We start from the raw sequence: 18348 nt of genomic DNA, 5'->3' as shown, positions 1-18348 counted from the left end.
TGTTTGCTTCAGGCGCGATCAGGATGCTAATAGCAGCGTGGATGGACGGACGGACGGACCACATAACAAACGAGTCAAGGAAAACATTACCATGCTGGTCCGAATGAACAGTTCGTTACCGGCCCGGATGGACATTCAGCGGTTTGGTTCAGGAATGTTGGAAAAGGATGCAAATAAAACTTATTTAATCTAAAGAATTAAAAACTCAAGAGTCTAAAATCATGTTAGCAACATTTTGACACCACAGACTGGTGCTTCATGAAAAAGACAGTTTTATTGATTCAGTCATCAATACATGATATGAATCTCTCTGCTCATGTTTCCAATAAGGTTTAAAGGTTTCCAATGCAGACGTCAGGAAGTGGACGCCTTCTTCTCACAGACCCACTGCAGCAGCTGAAGGCACCACTCTTTGGTCCACGACCGGCCGCCTCTCACAGACAAACCGTTAAAAGCTGCACAGCTCTGGGTTCTGATGGGCCGGTGCCAAGATGTCTGCCGGGTCCAGAACCTGCAGAGGAAACTGGGGTCACTCAGGGCCAGCGCAGAGGAAAGCAGGTGGATTTAGCTGGTTCCGCTCCTACGTGACTCCTGGAGAACTTCCATCGGTCCACTTCCATCCGGATCCTCGGCTCTCTTCCTTCAACCCGATCCAAAACCTCAGCTGGGATCCGAGTTGATCCAGGAACTCCTGAGGACGTCAAACGTCTCGTTACTCCGCATTCAGAGACGAGGAGGGAAAGAAGCCGCTCACCATTTCCTCCTGGCTGTTGATGATCACCAGATCGGATCCGGTCAGTAAACACTGAGCTCTGCTGCTCTCCCAGCCGCTCATGGACGAAGACAGAAGGTAACAACTGCAGCCGAACCGCCTCCATCCTGCAGGGCAAAACACTGGCAGAGCACAGAGAGCAACACTTCATTCCTCAGGAACAGCTCGTTTTAAACTCATTGGAGGTTTTCCTAAAACCCAAAACAAAAACTTTAGTTTCCAGATGCTTTTCAACCACGTTAGTTAATTACTCTAAAACAATCAGTAAAAATCCTTCATGTTGTTTTAAATGCTGCAGTTCTGATCAACTTCCTGTTGAGTCCAGAATTCAGCCTCTGGTCTGTCTGTGAACAGAACCCTCACCAGAACCGCTCCTCGTCCGGTCCAGATCAAGTTCTGCTGCCTTCAGACGCGCGTCCAGCCGATCCCTCTGATTGGTCAGGTTCTGCTGCATCAGCAGCAGCTGGCTTCTCTCTGCTGTCTGATTGGCCAGCTGTCTGGTCAGCTGGCTGAAATCTCTCTGGTCTGAGAGAAAAACAGGAAGTGTGTTACCTCAGCTCTTCCTCGTCATCATCATCATCCTCACCCCAGGTGGAGACTCACACAGGAAGCCGACCGCCACCACCGACGTCAGCAGGAGGAAACTCAGCAGGCCCAGAAAAAGCGTGGCCACTTTAAAACACGACCTGGTTCTGGTTCTGGTTCTGGTTCTGGTTCTGGTTCTGGTTCTGGTTCCCCTTTCTGAGGTGGTTTCCTCCAGTTTGCCTCCTGCAGGAAGATCAGATTAATCGATTCATCGACAGTCAGCTGTAATGAAGCCAAAACTTTATAAACATTTTGGATTTAGCATAATAAAAAGTTTATCCATAAATCTGTTGCCCAGAACTCGTCCAGCAGCGATTTTATCTTCACCTGGTTCACAACCTGTAAGTCACTTATTAATCATCTTTTACTGGCAGATTATTAATCAATTAATCAATAATGTGAGTTTTCACATGATGATGATGGAAGTGATCAAACATCCACTAAACAAATACTGCTATTGAATTTTAAGGAGTAAATTTATTTTTATGTGTTTTTTATGTTTAGTTAATATCGTCTAAAATAGATTTACGTGGTTAAAGGAAAAATCTGCAGAATGTGACAATCCTTTGATCTGATCAAATGATCAGAATAAATGATAATCAGTAATATAATGGTTAGCTGCAGCGTGGCGTATGAATATAATTTTCTCTCTGAATCGAGTCGGAAGCGGCAGAATGAAACCGTCTGCTCTCACTTCCTCATTCTGTCGTTCAGAGAAAAGATTCACTTTAACTGTTTATACATTATTTATAACACAATATTGTATAAAGACAAACATAAAAATAAATCATGAAATGTGCAGCTACAGCTCAGAAAGTAAAGAAATAATCAACATTGAAACTCCAATAATCAATAATCCAATTGATAATATTTGATAGCGACCACAAGGACTGATTGTATAATAATAGAAAGTTGTGTGGAAGAACAAACTGTACCATCACTCGGTCAAGCTAAGTCTATTCCAGAATGTGGAGTAGTTTAATCAGAACCTGCAGACTGGATCTATAACACATAGATCTGTGTGTTATAGATCTATATTAGATGAGTTTCACTTCTTAACAGGAGAAACAAAAACGATTTGACTTTTTCACAATATTGTAATTAGTTTAGATGGATTTGTTTTCCATTAGTTCAAATTAAAAACCTTGATTTTGCTTATGCAAATTAGCATTCATAAACCATTGTGCCATAAAATTCATGGGTTTGCTGCTGGACGTGACGTTCAGGCGTACCGGTGCGTTCGGGTCGCTGCTGTTTGGATCCGTCCAGGTCCTCCAGGTTGACGTAAATGTTTTCTTCTGGCTCCATCAGCGCCGCTCCGTCCTTCAGACTGACCTGCTGGTCCGTTTCCAGAAAACATCTGACCGCTCGTCAAGCAGCAGCTGACCCACCAGGTTTCTGTTCCTTTCAATCTGGAACCACAAGCTGCAGATTCTGACATTTTCACTAAATTTATCATCACTTTGGTTCGGAGCAGATTCCAGGTTCAAGTTTGATCATTTTTCATTTTTTTATTTAACAAAACCTGTTTTACAGTCAGCGGGTGACAAAATTATTCATTTAAATTATTAGTCATCAATACATAAATAAGCAGTTAGCTATTAGCACTTTCACAATAAAGCTCACAGAAAACATTTAATCTTTTATAAATCAGACGCTGTCACCACATTCTAACTCCTGACTCTCCACCAGGGGGCGTGTCTGAGTGACGTGACGTAAACAGACAAAACGCGCCGTTGGAAACAAAGCGACTGCAGTATCACCGATAAACCCAAAGAGGGCAGCACTGAGACGGTTTTAGGCCAAATATAGTAGAATTAAACAAATTTATACAAAAATGTCAGAATACACACAGAAACATAAAAATAGATCAATTTAAACATTTTATGTGAAAAAAATAGTCTTGGGGTTTAAGAGCCCAAACCAGTTCAAATTACCAAGGAGACATTTTCTCCTTTGAGAGAAAACCTGACAGCAAGAACTGCAAGAAACAGTTTGTATCCATCCGTTTCTGAATCCACTGCTGGGATAGAAACTGAGCTTTCCAAACCTCCCAGGATTGTTGTCAGTAAACAGATTCTAACCTCTTTTTCCTGCATCTTTCTGAGCGTTTCTGCGCTGGAAGCTGATCGATGCTGAAACAGCCTGACCGATCGCTCATTTGTTTGCTGCAGAAACAACACAGAAAACAACAAGTCCGCAAAAAATACTTTAATTCATAAATTCAGTCTCAGTTCTTCACAAATTTCCTTCATTACTGACAAATATGAGAAACGTAGAAGCTGAAAGCAAATCTTCAGTGCAGATATTGGTGATTATTGGTCATTTGTTTCAAACACTTAAAAATGTTAAAGTCATTTAATTAAAAATTGAACCCGTTCCCTTTTCAAGGTAGAGTGACTTGTTCCTTTGATGTCCCTCAATGAGGACTTGGAGCTTTTTAATAACAAAAAAACTACAAAAACATTTTAGTTTCAGACATTTGGTATTTTCAGTATAAGATACAAAAAAATCATATTCCTTAATTAAACCATAAAATCTCTTTAGAATCATTAAAATCCTCATCCTGAGTCTTCAGCTTGAATCTCCAACCAGCATCATTTGAAGCAGGAACTCAGAAATAGTCCTAGTCAAAGTCTTGACAAGTCTAGTAAACATAGTCCAGCATTATGTGAGTGCGTGGAAAACTGAGAAACCTGGGAAAACTGGGATACAGAGAAATCCAGCCTGGAATCCGCTGGAGGAGCTTGTCAATCCAGTTAGATCTCCAGATGTTCCTGACTAACCAGAACAAACATCTGGCTGCCAGGTAGAGCGCTCCGGCTTTCAGGACGAGTTTCAGGAACCAGGAAAATCCGCCTCCGCCGCCTTTTCCATAGCTGCCTCCAGATCCATAACTGGATCTTATCCAGCAATCTTCATAATAATCTGCAGAAAGAAAATCAGAAAAAGTCAAATCTGCGCTGAGCCTCAGAAAAATATTCATCTGGTGTTTTATTGTCACATTAATACAATTAAAGTTAATCAAATTAATAAAACTTCACGAATTAGCTGTTTGTGCTTCCAAAAATGAAAAAACAGGAACAAAATGTATCTGAATTTCTCTCCTCACGTTCTCTAAAGTAAAGGATTAAAAAGTGTTTGCTTCTTCCTACTCCTTTTCAACTGGATTCAGCGCTTTAGCATCAGCTACCACTAAATACTGCGTCGGTGTAGCACTTTAGCATTAGCACAACTACGGTAATGTTTTAGTTAGCAGTAGCCACCACTGCATTCATTCATCTGTCCATGTATTGGTGGGCAAACTTCCACTAATCTGCTAATGCGGTAATAGCAGAGCTAACTTCCTCTACCCACAATGCAGTGCAGCAAATGACATTTATTCTCTACCAAGAACATTAAATATACTATTAGTTGTACTACATGTTGTGTCATAGTGAACGTAAGCATCAATTTAGCGCGCTAGCACTAACTTATGCTAAATATCAAGTTGGTAAAACTCTTTACCAAATATGTTGAAATAGTACTTTAATGTTAGCAGAGCTAATATTAATGACTAGCGGTTTTTGGCTAGCGCAGCTAGCTTTTTATAAAATGTGAAAACAGGTTGAGTGTTTACCTCGATACGGATCCGACCAGCTGGAGCGCCAGGAAAGTTCCCTCAGACGTTTTAGTTTCTTGCTGCTTTTCTTCTTCTTCTTCTTCTTCTTCTGCAGGGTGGTGTAACACATCAGGCTCCCGCTGCCGTCTGGGTTCGTGCTGGAGCAGAACCGGTCCAGGTCCAGCTGGCGACTGAAGGCCTGGGAGAAGAACCCGGTTGGATCGTTCTGCATCATGCTCAGCATCATCTGGACCGAAGGGTCCTGTGCGTCCTGGAGCATCTCTACGTCGTCATAGTAACCCATCTGAGTGAGGAGGGAGCTGAGGTCCAGCTGCGGGTTCTGCAGAAGTCGGATCAGTTGTGAGCTGACCTCATGAGTTCCGTCGGATCGGAACCCTCCAACATCAGCGTCGTCGTGCTCCGTGACGTAGACCTTGCCCACCAGCCGGGTCTTCACCTGGTAACTGATGATGATGCGGTCGCTGTTGGAGACGCCGTCCGCCCCGAGGTTCTCCCGGACGAACGCCGGCAGGTCGGCGGACTGCGGGTAGGACTGGGTGCTCAGGTTCCCGACCACGAAGTAAAGCAGCTGGAGGGAGAGGAGAGGGAGTGAACCCGACCTCTGAACCAGACCGGCTGCAGCATGTCAACTGTTTTTAATCTTTTATAATCAACCAAACTCTTTTTGTAAAAAGATTTTTAAATATTTGTCTGTTAGAAATGAAGTTTTTAAAGGGGAAGTATTAGGAAAGGTTTTGTGACTCCATTTGAGTCTCTACTGCTTCTAAAACGCTACACACTTAAAAAAAAAAACCTAAAACCCTAAAAAAATAAAACGGTTGTAAATTTATGTTTTTGGAGTCTAGAAAATGAGCCGTTTCAAAAACCTCCAGCTAATAATGTCACAAATCAACAGGCATTGCCACGTTACCTAGCAACCCCAGCAAAGCCCAGCCTGTTGCCTAGCAATGCCAGTGAAACCCAGCTGTTACCTAGCAACTCAAGTTGAGCTCCAGCACGAAGGGTCAGCTGGTTTTGCTGCTGTACAATGGCTGCTGGAAAACACAAGTGTTTTGTTGACTGAGCATCCAGAAACCCCTTGCTTCATTAGTGTTAATTGTGCAGGAGGCTCCACTTCTGCTTGTCATAAGGCTGTATGATTTGTGTGTCTGTTTGCAGCCATTTTTACATGTAAACACTGAGCTGGGGGGCGGGGCCAGCAGCAGTTGATTTGTATTTAAAGTGACAGAGACCCTAAAACAGCTCAAACAGGCAGAACTGAGCAGATTGAAATATCATCTAAAAATGATTTTGTCCAAAAGGGGTAATGAACATGTTTTGTAGATCTATCGTGACCTATGGGCTATTATGACATCTACTGATGTGAACGTTTCTGCTGCATTCAGAATAATGCTGAATAATTTCAGATTTATTTTCTTATTTATGTCTTTAGGTAGCAGTAGAAGGGACCCCTGGCCCGGTGCTGTGACTCTTCCTGTCTCTCTGCTGAGCTTTGCCTCTATTAGCAACATGCAGAGCTGCACCACATGTCGGATTCCAACCGTCACCCCGAGGACTGCTGGGAGGCCATATTTAGACGGATATAATATTTCATATGCTTTACATTCATGCTATTAATACTATCTGGCCCTTTGAAAGAGCTATGAGAACACCAGAAGGTTTTCTTTACAGGCCGGAGCTCATGGTGTAGCAATAAGCAAAGAACAGGGTCTAGAAAAAAAGGCAGTTTTCAACAATCATATCACAATTAAATATTTTCCTGAAACCATGCAGACGGACCAGTCCAAGTACGTCAGGGTTTTTACCAAAGTAGAGGAATTAAAGACGTTTCTGCTGCTGGTAACTTCCAGTTCCTGCTTTTAAAGATTTACTAAAAAAATCTGGAGATCAAATTCTGTCATTTTCAGTTCAAAGACTAGTTTCTTATTTTCAATCAGTGCAAACAGCAGATATAAACGACTACAGGGCCTGAACAGCAACCCTCTTCAGTCTGGATGCTGTTACTGAGTGAAGAAGACGTCTAACATTAACCTGAGATCAGCTGCAGTGGATCCCTGCAGACGTTATGGATGGAGAAGTTCGGAGCGCTGCTGACCTGCCTGCTGCTCTTGTTCTTCTTGGGTTTGTGGAGAACAGGCAGAAGTTCCTCCATGTTCCCAAACCTGTGGAATCCGTAAGCCCCGTTCTCCGGCTGACACCCCGACACCAGCTGAGAACCGGAGGGACAGGTTTACACGCCGCTTCGTTAGCAGGATGGCGGCAGAGCGGAGCGCTTCACCAACCTTCATGACGTCCCCAGAGTTGTCCGGTTCAAAGGTCACGCAGTGGTTGGAGAACCAAAACAGCAGCTGGAGGCCGTGGCGAGGAAAAGGACGGCCGAAGCCAGACGTGTCCAGGTGGTCCAGGGTGTGGATCTGCCACAGAACCATGGCGGCACCAACATGGACGCTAACGCTGAGGATTCCTGAGGAAAACATGAAAGGATGGCTTCATTAGAGAACAGGAACAATTCATTAAAACGGTTCCTCTTCACCTTCAGGCTGTCTGTCTGACCAAGAACAACCAACGGATTCAGCTGGAAAATATTAAACATTTAATTTTATCAAGGAGGCCAGTTTCATTTTCCCTTTTATACAAATATTGATGCAATCTGCTGTTTAGATATCAACAGAGACGATGTGAAAACGGAGCCGTCTGATCCATGTGCTAAACTTTCCAGCAGTCATTCTTTTAATTTAGCCAGTTTTCTTTAGACAAACCCAGAATTATTCATTGTGACTCAGGGAGGATCATTCCAGATGCCTCATTCATTGGCGATTCAAAATCCGTTTATTCATGTTGCCATGTTGGATCATCCAGCTGTGTCCACAATTCAAATATTAACTGTTTATTTGAGGCAAAGTTAAAATATCTGGACAGAACATGTAAAGACCCCACACTGGGATTTGAACCTAGAACCTTTTTGCATTGATGCATCAAAAACTTGAAAGCACTTCATCTCCTGTAAACATCATTCCTGTCATTTTGGCCAAAATAATTCTGCTTTACATTTGAAAATTGCCCCTATTATAATTATACTGTTATTTACTATTATTTGCTTGATAAAATATGTTTCCATAAAAATACGGTTTATTAAACTGTACTTTAATCACCAAGAACAAATTAACACGAAGACATGTAACCGTTAAAGATGAGAGCAGAGCCTTCTATTGGAGATTAAACAGACCGTTTTACCGTCTGTTTTCTGTCTGTCGTCAGATCTTCTCAAGTTTCCATCCTGCTTCCTTGTTGTCCAGCAGAGGGAACGCCCATGCAGCGCTCGACGTCAGATACGTGCTCGTTCACGTCGGTTCCAAACGCGCGTTCAAGTGTGACGGAGTCCCTGCTGCGTCAGTCACGCGCTTCCTCGCTCCCGATGCTCTCCTTTTCCCAACAACCAGAAGATAGATGTTTCGATTTCAGGTGAGATTTAACCTTGAGAATCAGTTCCGGTCCGGTTCTGGACGGGAAGTCTGGGGCCTTAAGAAAGTGTTGAGGGGGAATCTGGCCTGGTCGGTGTTTAAATGTCCTCCATTTCCTTTTGTTTGGTCCTCAATGCCACCTGCGGCCTGTGAAGCAGCGCGCTTTCCTGCGGGCTTCATGCGGAGCGACGGCATGCGTTCTCCGGTGCCATGGCCCAGGACGGACCAGTGGATTTTTGGGTCAGCCTGTGTTATAACGGGCCAGACTCTGAGAGTTGCTGTGACGCCGCTAGAAGGAGCTGGTTTCATAAAGTTTTCCGTCTCCGGTTCAAAGTGTGATGTAACGGCAGTGTTAGCTTAGAGGCTAACTGGTCCTGGAGGCTGTCAGGGGGTCCTGGACGGCTCCAGCAGGGTTTTATCCTGCTTTAGTAGTTATAAAAATCTAAACTTATACCGGCTACTTAGCCTCAGCTAAATCATTTAATATATGCTCCATGTCCTAACAGGTATGGAAACGACAGTCTTTCAGATCAGGACTCCGTTTAGATGTCAACAGCTTGTTCTTCAGGTTCAACACCTGAGTTATAAATCTGACTCACTGTGAGAGCTCTGCAGAACCTGCTGAGGTTCTGATTCAGACTTCAGTTCAGGTCTGTTGGTGCAGAAACATCTAGAACCTGCAGGATACGTGGTGTGGAGGTTTAAATCACAGCAAATGAAGTTCCTCCATTAATCTCAACAGGTTTCTGTCGGCAGCCATCAGAGGTACTGGTTTAATTCTGACTGGGGTAGTTGTTTAGACATTAACGTCTGACCCAAACCGGACAGCTGAGACAGTCATTCATCATTTGGTTTGATCAGGAACCAGAACACCAGTGTCTCCATCCGGCCAGTTTGAGCTCAGAAAGGAGATGGACTGAAGCTTCTTTCTGAATGACCGTTTTCTGGTTTTAAGAGGCAAAGATGAAACTGTTTGGACACAATCAGGGTAAAAATGTTGGGAGGCTTTCAAACATGACATTTCCTAGCATGGTGGTGGCAGCATCATGCTGAGGATCTGATGTGCTTCCAGCTGCTGGAGAAGCTGATGAACACTTGGACACAGTTTTGTTTTCCAACAGGAGACAAATCCCAAACACATCAGGACCGGGAAAATATCTTACTGAACGCATGAAACCTGGAATAATTGATCATACTGGCAAATCCTAATATGACCTAAAGAAGTATTATTGGTACTAATGTTAGTTTCAAACAAACATTAATGTCAGATAAAAGGTCGTCCAACCAGCGACTGGAAAAGTTCATGAATTTGTTTTTTCTTTAGTGCGTTTGTAGCAACAATTATTTTGTTCTGCTGCTTTATTTTAATATTTTTCATCAAAGTTAAGCTGCTGATGTAACAAACTGCTGCTGGTCTGAAGAATCGTAGATTTAAAAATGTGCTGCAATGTCGAGGCTCTGATAATAAAATGTTTAGTTTTATTTTTATATCATGAAAGTCAAAGTATTTGATGTTTCACCAGATTAATAATTTTATAAATTCTAATGTTTAATAAAAAATCTGAGTCATTTATAATTATATTCCATCATATTCAGCAGCTTTAATTACCTCCAGCTGAATGAAGCATAAATTGATCATTAGTGTATCAGTTATTGATTTGACATCGATCAGGAAGTGTGATGAATCTGAAAATAATTAAACAGTTTGTGCAACAGAAACTGTTACAGCAGTTTGAAAATGACTGATATTAAAGATTATATCAAATAATAATAGTAAATAATTAATAATGACAGATGACGGGTCGGTTCGGTCCAGGACCCGGCGCTGACTGAACAGCAGAACCACGGAGCCTGAAACATGAAATGTATTCATTTATTTGGCAGAAACATAAATTGATTTCTAAGCTAAAAGGCTTTTTTCATGTGTTATTTCTGGACAGTAAATTGTCCTGCTGAAAACAAACGATGCTGCGATGAATTCTGCTGGACGATAAATCCTCAGAGATTAAAGCAATAAACGATATTATGTATCATCTTTAAGTAACATAATAATAATGAAAGAACTCATTTTCAAAGATCAATAAACTTTAAATTCTAATAAATATTTAACACTGAAACATTTTTAAATGTCCAAAACAATAAATAAATAAATGAATAAAGTTTCTGTAAATAAAACCATCCTAAAAAAGTTTAAGTTGAGACTGAAAACTTTTATCATCCAGCAAAGAGGAAAACGATAAAAACTGTAAATCCTGCAAATGGAAATGATTGATCTCATTTTAATTTATTGTTTGTTTGATTAATTGCGACAGGTGTCCTGGTCGGTTTTAGATCATCGATAAGATCATATCCATGTCAGATTAATCTGCTGAACGTTTTGACCAGATTATTAAAGGATGAACGATAATCCAGGATCTTCTGCTTTCAGTCCCTGGATGACGACTGTACGCTGGAGGAAGAGGATGATGGGCTGATCGAGGAGGAAGATGAGATCGATCAGTTTAATGACGACACGTTTGGAGCCGGCGCCATCGGTGAGCAGTCGCCACTTTCTTCTTCTTCTTGTACTCTGGCGGTTCTGGGATGAACGCTGCTCTGTGTTTCCAGATGACGACTGGCAGGAGGAGCACAAGCGCCTGGCGGAGCTGGATGAGCGGGACGGGCTGGGCGCCGGGCGGCAGCCGGGGGGCGGAGACTCCTCCCCGAGCCCCGCCTCCTCCGCCGCCGCAGGTCGGCTCCCTCCGCTCTGCTTCTCCTCGTCTTCCTGTGGGCCGCCGGGTCAAGGTGGGTTTGGACCGCCGGCGTCTCTGAGAGCGGACCGCTCCGGGTTCTGATGCGTTCCCGTCTCTCTGTCTCTGCAGACGAGCGGTCGGGAGGCGGCGACCTGGCCGAGTCTCTGGCCCGCTTCATTCTGGACGCCGACCCGGCCATCGCCGGCGTCGGAGCGGCAGAGAGGCGCGGTCCGTCGGCCGGGCCGGTTCTGTCGGCCCCGCGGGGCCCGGACCAGCCCAGAGTCCTGCAGCAGCCCGCCTCCATCCCGCCCAAACACCAGCTGCCCCCCGGGCCCCCCGCCTCAGGTGAGCAGGTCACCTGGTGACGGGTCACTTCCTGTTTGGACGCTTTCTGAGCTGAGATGTTTGTCCCGCAGGCCTGCCCGCCTCCTCCGTGCTCAGCTACCAGCAGCAGCAGCACCTCCTGCGCAGAGGAGCCGCTCCCATGGGCCAGGTCCGTTCCTCGGTTTCCCGCACGCCGTCGCTCAGCCTGCAGAGGAAGTGGAGCAGAACCACCTGAAGCTGCGTTTCTGCCACAAATATGATGTTGTCTATATTCGGCTAACATCAAAAAAACACAATTTTATAATTACTGTGTTTCTATTTAATAAGAAACTCAATTAAAATCTCACATGAATGAGTTTATTCACAAGATAAAACATTAAGAAACAGGCTGCACCATCAACTTCCTGTCGTCTTTTTCATGGTTTCCGGCAGTAGCAACAGGTCTAACTTTCCCACTTCGTGTCCACAGATGAACTCTCACAGCATCTGGGACAACAGCATGGGCTTCGGGCCGGTCAGCGTCACGCCGGGACTCGTCACACACATGGAGGTGGGAGAAACGCCTTTCTCCTTCCAGAACCAGAACCGGCACTGAGCTCCATCTTCTGCTCCGTCCTCAGGACAGTCCACTGATGTCCATCATCAAGGAGGTGGGGCTTCCGAAGCGCCCTCCTCAGGGGAGGAACGACGAAGGTCACGACCTGTCGGAGAGGGCCCCGCCCCCTCGCTCCTCCTCTCCTGTGATTGGCTCTCCTCCAGTGAGGGCGGTGCCTATCGGGACGCCGCCCAAACACCCGATGAGCCTGAACCATCAGGTGAGCCGCAGCGCCGGACGCCGCGTCCAGACAGACGCTCAGCGTGTTCCTCTGAGTCTCCAGCTGTGTGTGTGTGTGTGTGTGTGTGTGTGTGTAGGTCCACCACCCCACGGCGGTCCACGTGCGCGCCCCGGTCCAGCACCGGTACCCCGCTCCGTTCCCTGAGCGCCTGTCCCCCAACACGCTGCTCAACATGGCCGTGAGTCGTCCCTCTGCTGCCTGCAATCGGTTCTGCTGTCGCCGTCCGGTTCTGGTCCTGATGTGGAGAACTGACCCGTTGTCTTGGTTCTGACCCGTTGCTTTTCCCTGCTCTGTTCAGAACTCTCCGTTGTGTCGCGGTCCGTTCCCTCCCAGAGTCGGCCCGGTTCTGTCTCAGCTCCAACGGGCTCAGCTGCTCAACTCCCAGGTCGGTACCACAGAATCCAACCAAACAGGTTTGTTCTGCAGGACTCCGGGTCCAGGACAGAACCAAGCACTGGTTCTGATCCAGCTTTCATGTCCAGTTCTACCACAGAACCCAATAAGAACCCGGTTTAAACGTTCTGACCCACAAACGCAGCTTGTTTCCTTTTCTGCTGTTAAATCCGGGATGATCCGTTCTGTGGTTCTGGTTCTGCTGTTTACTCAGCTCAGATTTTCAGGTTTCTCTGATTTCTTCTGGAACCGTTCAGCTTTTTGCTCTGAAGCGTCCAGAACCGGACCCTGGAGAACAACGGATCCGGACTAACTAACCTGTATCACAGGAAGTTCTGGTTTTGCTCGGTAGGAACAATAGAGTTCAGCCTGAAACCCGATTATTTTTCCCCTAATCACAAAGCAGAACTTATTCCAGAACATTTAGCTGGGTCGGGGGTTCTGTTCCTTCCTGGAGATTTCCTGGAAACAGTTTGGATTTGTCCTGGAGATTTCCTGGAAACAGTTTGGATTTGTCCTGGAGATTTCCTGGAAACAGTTTGGATTTGTCCTGGAGATTTCCTGGAAACAGTTTGGATTTGTCCTGGAGATTTCCTGGAAGTGGTTCTGCTGTTTCCTGGTCACTTATTGGTCACTTCCTGTTCGTCCCTCAGTGTTCTGGCTCCTGATTGGTCCGGTTTGTTTCCAGTTGGTTTGTTAGTAACTGCAGCTCTATGAAACGTTCCGCCTCCGTCCACCAGGTGGCAGGTTTTCCTCGCGGCGGCCCCGGCCCTCCCCTGCTAGCCGGCGCCGGGTTCAGGCCCTTCTTCGGGGGCCCCCCTCCTCCTCACGGCCACAGGATGGGCCCCCCGCCGCCCCACGGCCCCCCCAACCACACGCCGCCCATCAGGCACAACACGACGCACCTCCACCCTCAGCACCGCCGCATGCTGACGCAGCGCATGCAGAGCCGCGGCGGGTGAGCGCACGCTAGCTTCCTTAGCCTCATTAGCTGCATTAGAAGCTGCCGTTCTCAGACTCACCTGTTCGTTCTGCAGCGACCGGGTCAGAACCGGGCTGGACCGCCGCAGCCGGGACCCGTACAGCAACCTGATGAGCCAGAAGGAGAAGGAGTGGGTGACCAAGATCCAGATGATGCAGCTGCAGAGCACCGACCCGTACCTGGACGACTACTACTACCAGGTAGAACCGCCCTGATCGCCGGGTCACATGACCTGTAAAAACTGAAATAACCTGACGGTTCTGATGGCACCAGTAGGTAATCTGTCACCAGAAGGTTCTGGTTCTGCTCCACTTTGGGTTAGTCCAGACTGTTGTTGTTCAACAGCAGCGTGAAGGTCGTGACCCTTCAGTGCGTGCTGCAGTGGACTGACGGGCGTCTCTCTGTCTCCCTGCAGAACTACTATGAGAAGATGGAGAAGCGTCAGGAGAAGGAGCAAGACAGCAGCAGGAAGGAGCACGCCACCAAGCTCATCACTCCGCAGGTGGCCAAGGTGGAGCACACCTACCGGCCAGGTGAGGACCGGCGGGGACCCTCCTGTCCCCTGTCCTCCGGGTCTCCTGACGTCCTGCGTTTCCTCTGCAGTTCAGTTTGCAGGATCTCTGGGGAAGCTGACGGTGTCCAGCGTCAACAACCCGAGGAAGATGATCGACGCCGTGGTAACGACCCGCTCCGACGACGAGGTCGGTCCAAACGTCTGTCCAGGTGAAGACGTCCTTCAGCCGTGGCCTGTCCTGAGTCCTTCTGTCTGTCCTCCTGCAGGAGAAGAGGGAGAAGCAGGTGTGGAACAAGAGGCGCCAAGTGCTGTACACCGTGGAGAAGGTAGGGGGCGCTGCGGCCGGCTGCAGCTCAGCTCCTTATCGCTTCCTGTAGCGTTTTTCCTTCACGTTGCAACAACTTTCTGTATTAATCATGTTAACTTTTACAGTCAGATTCTTTTTGTTTAAGTTCATTTAGTTTGAACCAAATGCAGCTTGATCAGTGAGAATCAATAAGGAATCAATAAGTTCTGATCGGCTCCCGTCCCTCCAGATGTTCAGTTTGCTGCTGGAGGTCCAGGACTTTGAGAAACGCTTCGTCCAAACGCCAGAGGAGGACAGAGACGCTCTGCTGGAGCAACACAGGAGCAACACGGAGCAACTGAGCAACTCGCTGCAGGACGGGGACTGGGAGGACAGGTGGGACTGGGAGGACTGGTGGGACTGGGAGGGCTGGTGGGACTGGTGGGACTGGGAGGACTGGTTGGACTGGTGTGACATGTTTGTTCGATCTGTTTTCTGTTCTGTTTTATTAAAACATTCTTTACAAATCAGTTTGATTTGTATTTAATCTTCACAGTAATTGTTTAATCAGATTTTAAAATCAATAAATATTTATTGATACTTTAATTAAATTAACAGCAGAGAAAATAGTCAAACTAATCTAATCACAACAGACGAGGTTTTATTTTACCATCATTAATTGGAATTTATTGTGACAATAAATAAATAGATGATTTTATGAACTGTGTGTGTGTGTGTGTGTGTGCGCCTCAGGGTGAGCGATGAGCAGTGTGTGATGATCATGTCGGTGCGGAAAGGGAAGCGGCTCGTCGCCAGGCTCCTCCCCTTCCTGCCTGCGGCGCAGGCTGCTGCCGTTGTCATGGTGATCGCACGCAACCTCCCCGCCTTGGCGAAGAAGGACAAGCAGGACCAGGTAGCCATCTTTGTTTCCCTCCATCAGAAAACCTGCAGCTCAGACAGAGAAAATATCTTTAACCAAAAGTTTAGTGTATCTTTAAAAACAATTTTTTTCTTCTTGGTTCCTTTGTAAAATAGTTTTTAAATAAATAAAAGCTGCTTGTTGCCCTTGCAGGCGTTGTGCTGCCTGGTGGAGCCGGTCTCTGCAGTCATCCAGTCTCTGTCCAGCTCCGCCCTCACAGACCTGCTGCAGGAGCTGCAGGGCGGCGAGGGCCAGCTGGCCGCCGTGCTGCAGAACAAGGTAACGCATCACGGCTCAGACGCCAGGCTGGCGACGGGCACTACGGGAAACGCTCTTCTGTTAAAATACAGCAGCAGCCTCTGTTAGTGGGAGGAAACCAGTCGGATCTCTGATGGATGGTGGAGCCGATTGCTAGTTCAACATGTTGTATATGAAGTAAAAGTCCTTTGATACGTAAAAATAAGAAATGACCGTGAGAAAAAAACTGTACAAATTACAAATTGTACATCTGAATTACATATTTTTCACCTGTGCAAGGCATGCTGGGTAGATTATATTGAACTCCAGTCTTTGATAAAAACACAAATCGAGGCAGACATTACGAGAGTCGCTTCAAAGTTTTCAGGAACCGTTTTGCACGAGATTCCTTCTAAAACAAACACAACCTACTGTTTACTGCGTTAGCTAGATGTTACTGCTAATACTGCTAGCACACTGTTAATGGTGCTAGCACACTGCTAATGATGCTAGCACGCTGTTAATGATGCTAGCATGCTGCTAATAGTGCTAACACGCTGTTAATGATGCTGCTAATGATGCTAGCACGTTGCTATTGATGCTAGCACGTTGCTAATGATGCTAGCATGCTGCTAATGATGCTAGCACGTTGATAGTGATGCTAGCACGCTGTTAATGATGCTAGCATGCTGCTAATAGTGCTAACATGCTGTTAATGATGCTGCTAATGATGCTAGCACATTGCTAATGGTGCTAGCACACTGCTAATGATGCTAGCACGCTGTTAATGATGCTAGCATGCTGCTAATAGTGCTAACACGCTGTTAATGATGCTGCTAATGATGCTAGCACGTTGCTATTGATGCTAGCACGTTGCTAATGATGCTAGCATGCTGCTAATGATGCTAGCACGTTGATAGTGATGCTAGCACGCTGTTAATGATGCTAGCATGCTGCTAATAGTGCTAACACGCTGTTAATGATGCTGCTAATGATGCTAGCACGTTGCTATTGATGCTAGCACGTTGCTAATGATGCTAGCATGCTGCTAATGATGCTAGCACGTTGATAGTGATGCTAGCACACTGCTAATGATGCTAGCACGCTGTTAATGATGCTAGCATGCTGCTAATAGTGCTAACATGCTGTTAATGATGCTGCTAATGATGCTAGCACACTGCTAATGATGCTAGCACGCTGTTAATGATGCTAGCATGCTGCTAATGATGCTAGCATGCTGCTAATGATGCTAGCACACTGTTAATGATGCTAGCACGCTGCTAATGATGCTAGCATGCTGCTAATAGTGCTAGCACGCTGTTAATGATGCTGCTAATGATGCTAGCACATTGCTAATGATGCTAGCACGCTGCTAATGATGCTAGCACGCTGCTAATGATGCTAGCACCTTTAGCAGTATCTAGCGCCATTAGCAGAAGCTATCTTCATTAGCAGGAACAAACATATTCAAAACTAAGTGGAAGATAATAATGGATGTTTAAAGTCACAGTAATTCATCTCTAAGTCTTTGTAACAAACGTCACTAAAAGGTTTGAGGAAATGTTTTCCTCCTGATGCTAACCATAAACAGCTTCAGTTTCAAACTGGAGACAACATGGCGGCGCCGTTGTGACTCAGGCTACATATTCTCTCGCTCTGGTTCCTGGCTGCAGTTCGGCGTGACGCTGCTGTTTCTGATCCTGAGTGAAGGAGAGCGCATGCAGAGCTCCGACCCAAACTGTCAGCTCATGGACGACAATCGATGGTGAGTCTGCGCTGACGGTTCGTCCTGCTTCCTGCCTCTTCATCGTCCTCATCATCCTCCGTGTCTCTCCAGGACTGAGTTGGTGTTCTCGGTGACCAGGGAGCTGCTCGGCGTCCCGTCTTCATCGCTGGCTCCGCCCCTCTTCACGCCTCCCAACCTGCTGTCTCTGTTCTCGCGCTACGTGGATCGGCAGAGGCTGGAGCTGCTGCAGGACAAGCTACAGTGAGTCTTCCTCAGCGCTCTTCATCAGCACTCAGACAAACATGGTGCTGAATGTAAATCTGTTTGTTTTCCAGGATCTCTGCTTCATCCAGGTAGAAGTTACTACATCATCATCATCATCATCGTCAACATGGCCCCTCCCCAGTCAATGCAGAACTTCTGTGTGTGTGTGTCAGGGTGTGTGTGTGTGTGTCAGAGTGTGTGTGTGTGTGTCAGGATGTGTGTGTGTGTGTGTCAGGGTGTGTGTGCGCTCTGGAGGCGAATCCGTCTGGATCATTTTAAAGCAGAAGAATCTCTAGTCACATCTTGTTTTTCTGTGTTTAGTCTGATTCTTTCTGTGTGTGTGTGTGTGTGTGTGTGTGTGTGTGTGTGTGTGTGCGCGCGCTGTGAACCAACCTGAATGATGACAAAAATTAAATCTGCATTTTTAAATATCTTGTTTACAATTATGCCTGTGATAAAATTAAAAGTATTTCTATTATATAGAAAGTGTTTCTGTTCTGCTTCCTGTTTGTCTCATTATTGGTGATTTGGTTGCCATGGTAACGACAACAGAATACGGGAGAATCGATGATGGGGACAAGTTCAGGCTGCTCTCCAAGCCGTGATGCAGGAATTAATGCAAAAGGAGCCCAGAATTAAAAAGTTTTAGTTTTATTGGTCTGATCATTTAATATTTATCCAATAAAACTGTTGGG

General features: G+C 46.0%; 3 protein-coding genes across 5 annotated transcripts; 1 reads left to right on the top strand and 2 right to left on the bottom strand.

The window, feature by feature from the left end:
- Positions 1 to 354: 354 nt before the first annotated feature.
- Positions 355 to 2834, bottom strand: LOC122828956 (C-type lectin domain family 6 member A-like). The gene is made up of 6 exons (XM_044113062.1): positions 2590 to 2834; positions 1376 to 1540; positions 1136 to 1297; positions 755 to 894; positions 585 to 691; positions 355 to 511 (listed from the first exon to the last, which is right to left on the bottom strand). The coding sequence occupies exons 1-6, from the start codon at positions 2663 to 2665 to the stop codon at positions 355 to 357; spliced, it is 807 nt and encodes a 268-aa protein (XP_043968997.1). The 5' UTR covers positions 2666 to 2834.
- An 8-nt stretch (positions 2835 to 2842) lies between these two features.
- On the bottom strand, positions 2843 to 8302 carry LOC122828946. 3 transcript variants are annotated; one of them, XM_044113044.1, is made up of 5 exons: positions 8214 to 8302; positions 7262 to 7443; positions 7075 to 7188; positions 4977 to 5547; positions 2843 to 4285 (listed from the first exon to the last, which is right to left on the bottom strand). In XM_044113044.1, the coding sequence occupies exons 2-5, from the start codon at positions 7406 to 7408 to the stop codon at positions 4005 to 4007; spliced, it is 1113 nt and encodes a 370-aa protein (XP_043968979.1). In that variant the 5' UTR covers positions 7409 to 7443; positions 8214 to 8302; the 3' UTR covers positions 2843 to 4004. The 3 variants fall into 3 exon arrangements, with proteins under 3 accessions (XP_043968979.1, XP_043968980.1, XP_043968982.1); XM_044113045.1 differs by having other exon boundaries at positions 8206 to 8287; XM_044113047.1 differs by lacking the exon at positions 7075 to 7188.
- Positions 8303 to 8311: 9 nt separating this feature from the next.
- patl1 (PAT1 homolog 1, processing body mRNA decay factor) lies at positions 8312 to 18139 on the top strand. Its single transcript, XM_044112993.1, has 20 exons — positions 8312 to 8441; positions 10869 to 10974; positions 11048 to 11224; positions 11302 to 11517; positions 11589 to 11665; positions 11966 to 12046; positions 12117 to 12311; positions 12409 to 12510; positions 12631 to 12717; positions 13466 to 13683; positions 13763 to 13907; positions 14123 to 14240; positions 14311 to 14408; positions 14488 to 14547; positions 14758 to 14903; positions 15261 to 15420; positions 15580 to 15705; positions 17337 to 17428; positions 17501 to 17650; positions 17725 to 18139. Exons 1-20 carry the CDS (start codon positions 8427 to 8429, stop codon positions 17744 to 17746), a joined length of 2391 nt encoding a protein of 796 aa, XP_043968928.1. The 5' UTR covers positions 8312 to 8426; the 3' UTR covers positions 17747 to 18139.
- The last annotated feature ends 209 nt before the right edge of the window (positions 18140 to 18348 follow it).

The sequence above is a fragment of the Gambusia affinis genome, linkage group LG04 (genome assembly GCF_019740435.1).
Source record: "Gambusia affinis linkage group LG04, SWU_Gaff_1.0, whole genome shotgun sequence".
Lineage (NCBI taxonomy): Eukaryota > Metazoa > Chordata > Actinopteri > Cyprinodontiformes > Poeciliidae > Gambusia > Gambusia affinis.
The sequence above is the reverse complement of the archived record's forward strand: the minus strand, read 5'-3'. Positions and strand labels throughout refer to the sequence as shown.

Coding starts and splice junctions, on each gene's coding strand:
- LOC122828956 (XM_044113062.1), bottom strand. CDS start 2,665: ATGGAGCCAGAAGAAAACATTTACGTCAACCTGGAGGACCTGGACGGA. Junction 1,298..1,375: donor GGTGGCGGTCGGCTTCCTGT/GTGAGTCTCCAC, acceptor TTTTTCTCTCAG/ACCAGAGAGATTTCAGCCAG. Junction 692..754: donor TCAACAGCCAGGAGGAAATG/GTGAGCGGCTTC, acceptor TGACGTCCTCAG/GAGTTCCTGGATCAACTCGG.
- LOC122828946 (XM_044113044.1), bottom strand. CDS start 7,408: ATGGTTCTGTGGCAGATCCACACCCTGGACCACCTGGACACGTCTGGC. Junction 7,189..7,261: donor ACTCTGGGGACGTCATGAAG/GTTGGTGAAGCG, acceptor TCCGGTTCTCAG/CTGGTGTCGGGGTGTCAGCC. Junction 5,548..7,074: donor AGAACAAGAGCAGCAGGCAG/GTCAGCAGCGCT, acceptor CTCTCCCTCCAG/CTGCTTTACTTCGTGGTCGG.
- patl1 (XM_044112993.1), top strand. Junction 11,666..11,965: donor GAGCCGCTCCCATGGGCCAG/GTCCGTTCCTCG, acceptor TCGTGTCCACAG/ATGAACTCTCACAGCATCTG. Junction 13,684..13,762: donor CGCATGCAGAGCCGCGGCGG/GTGAGCGCACGC, acceptor TTCGTTCTGCAG/CGACCGGGTCAGAACCGGGC.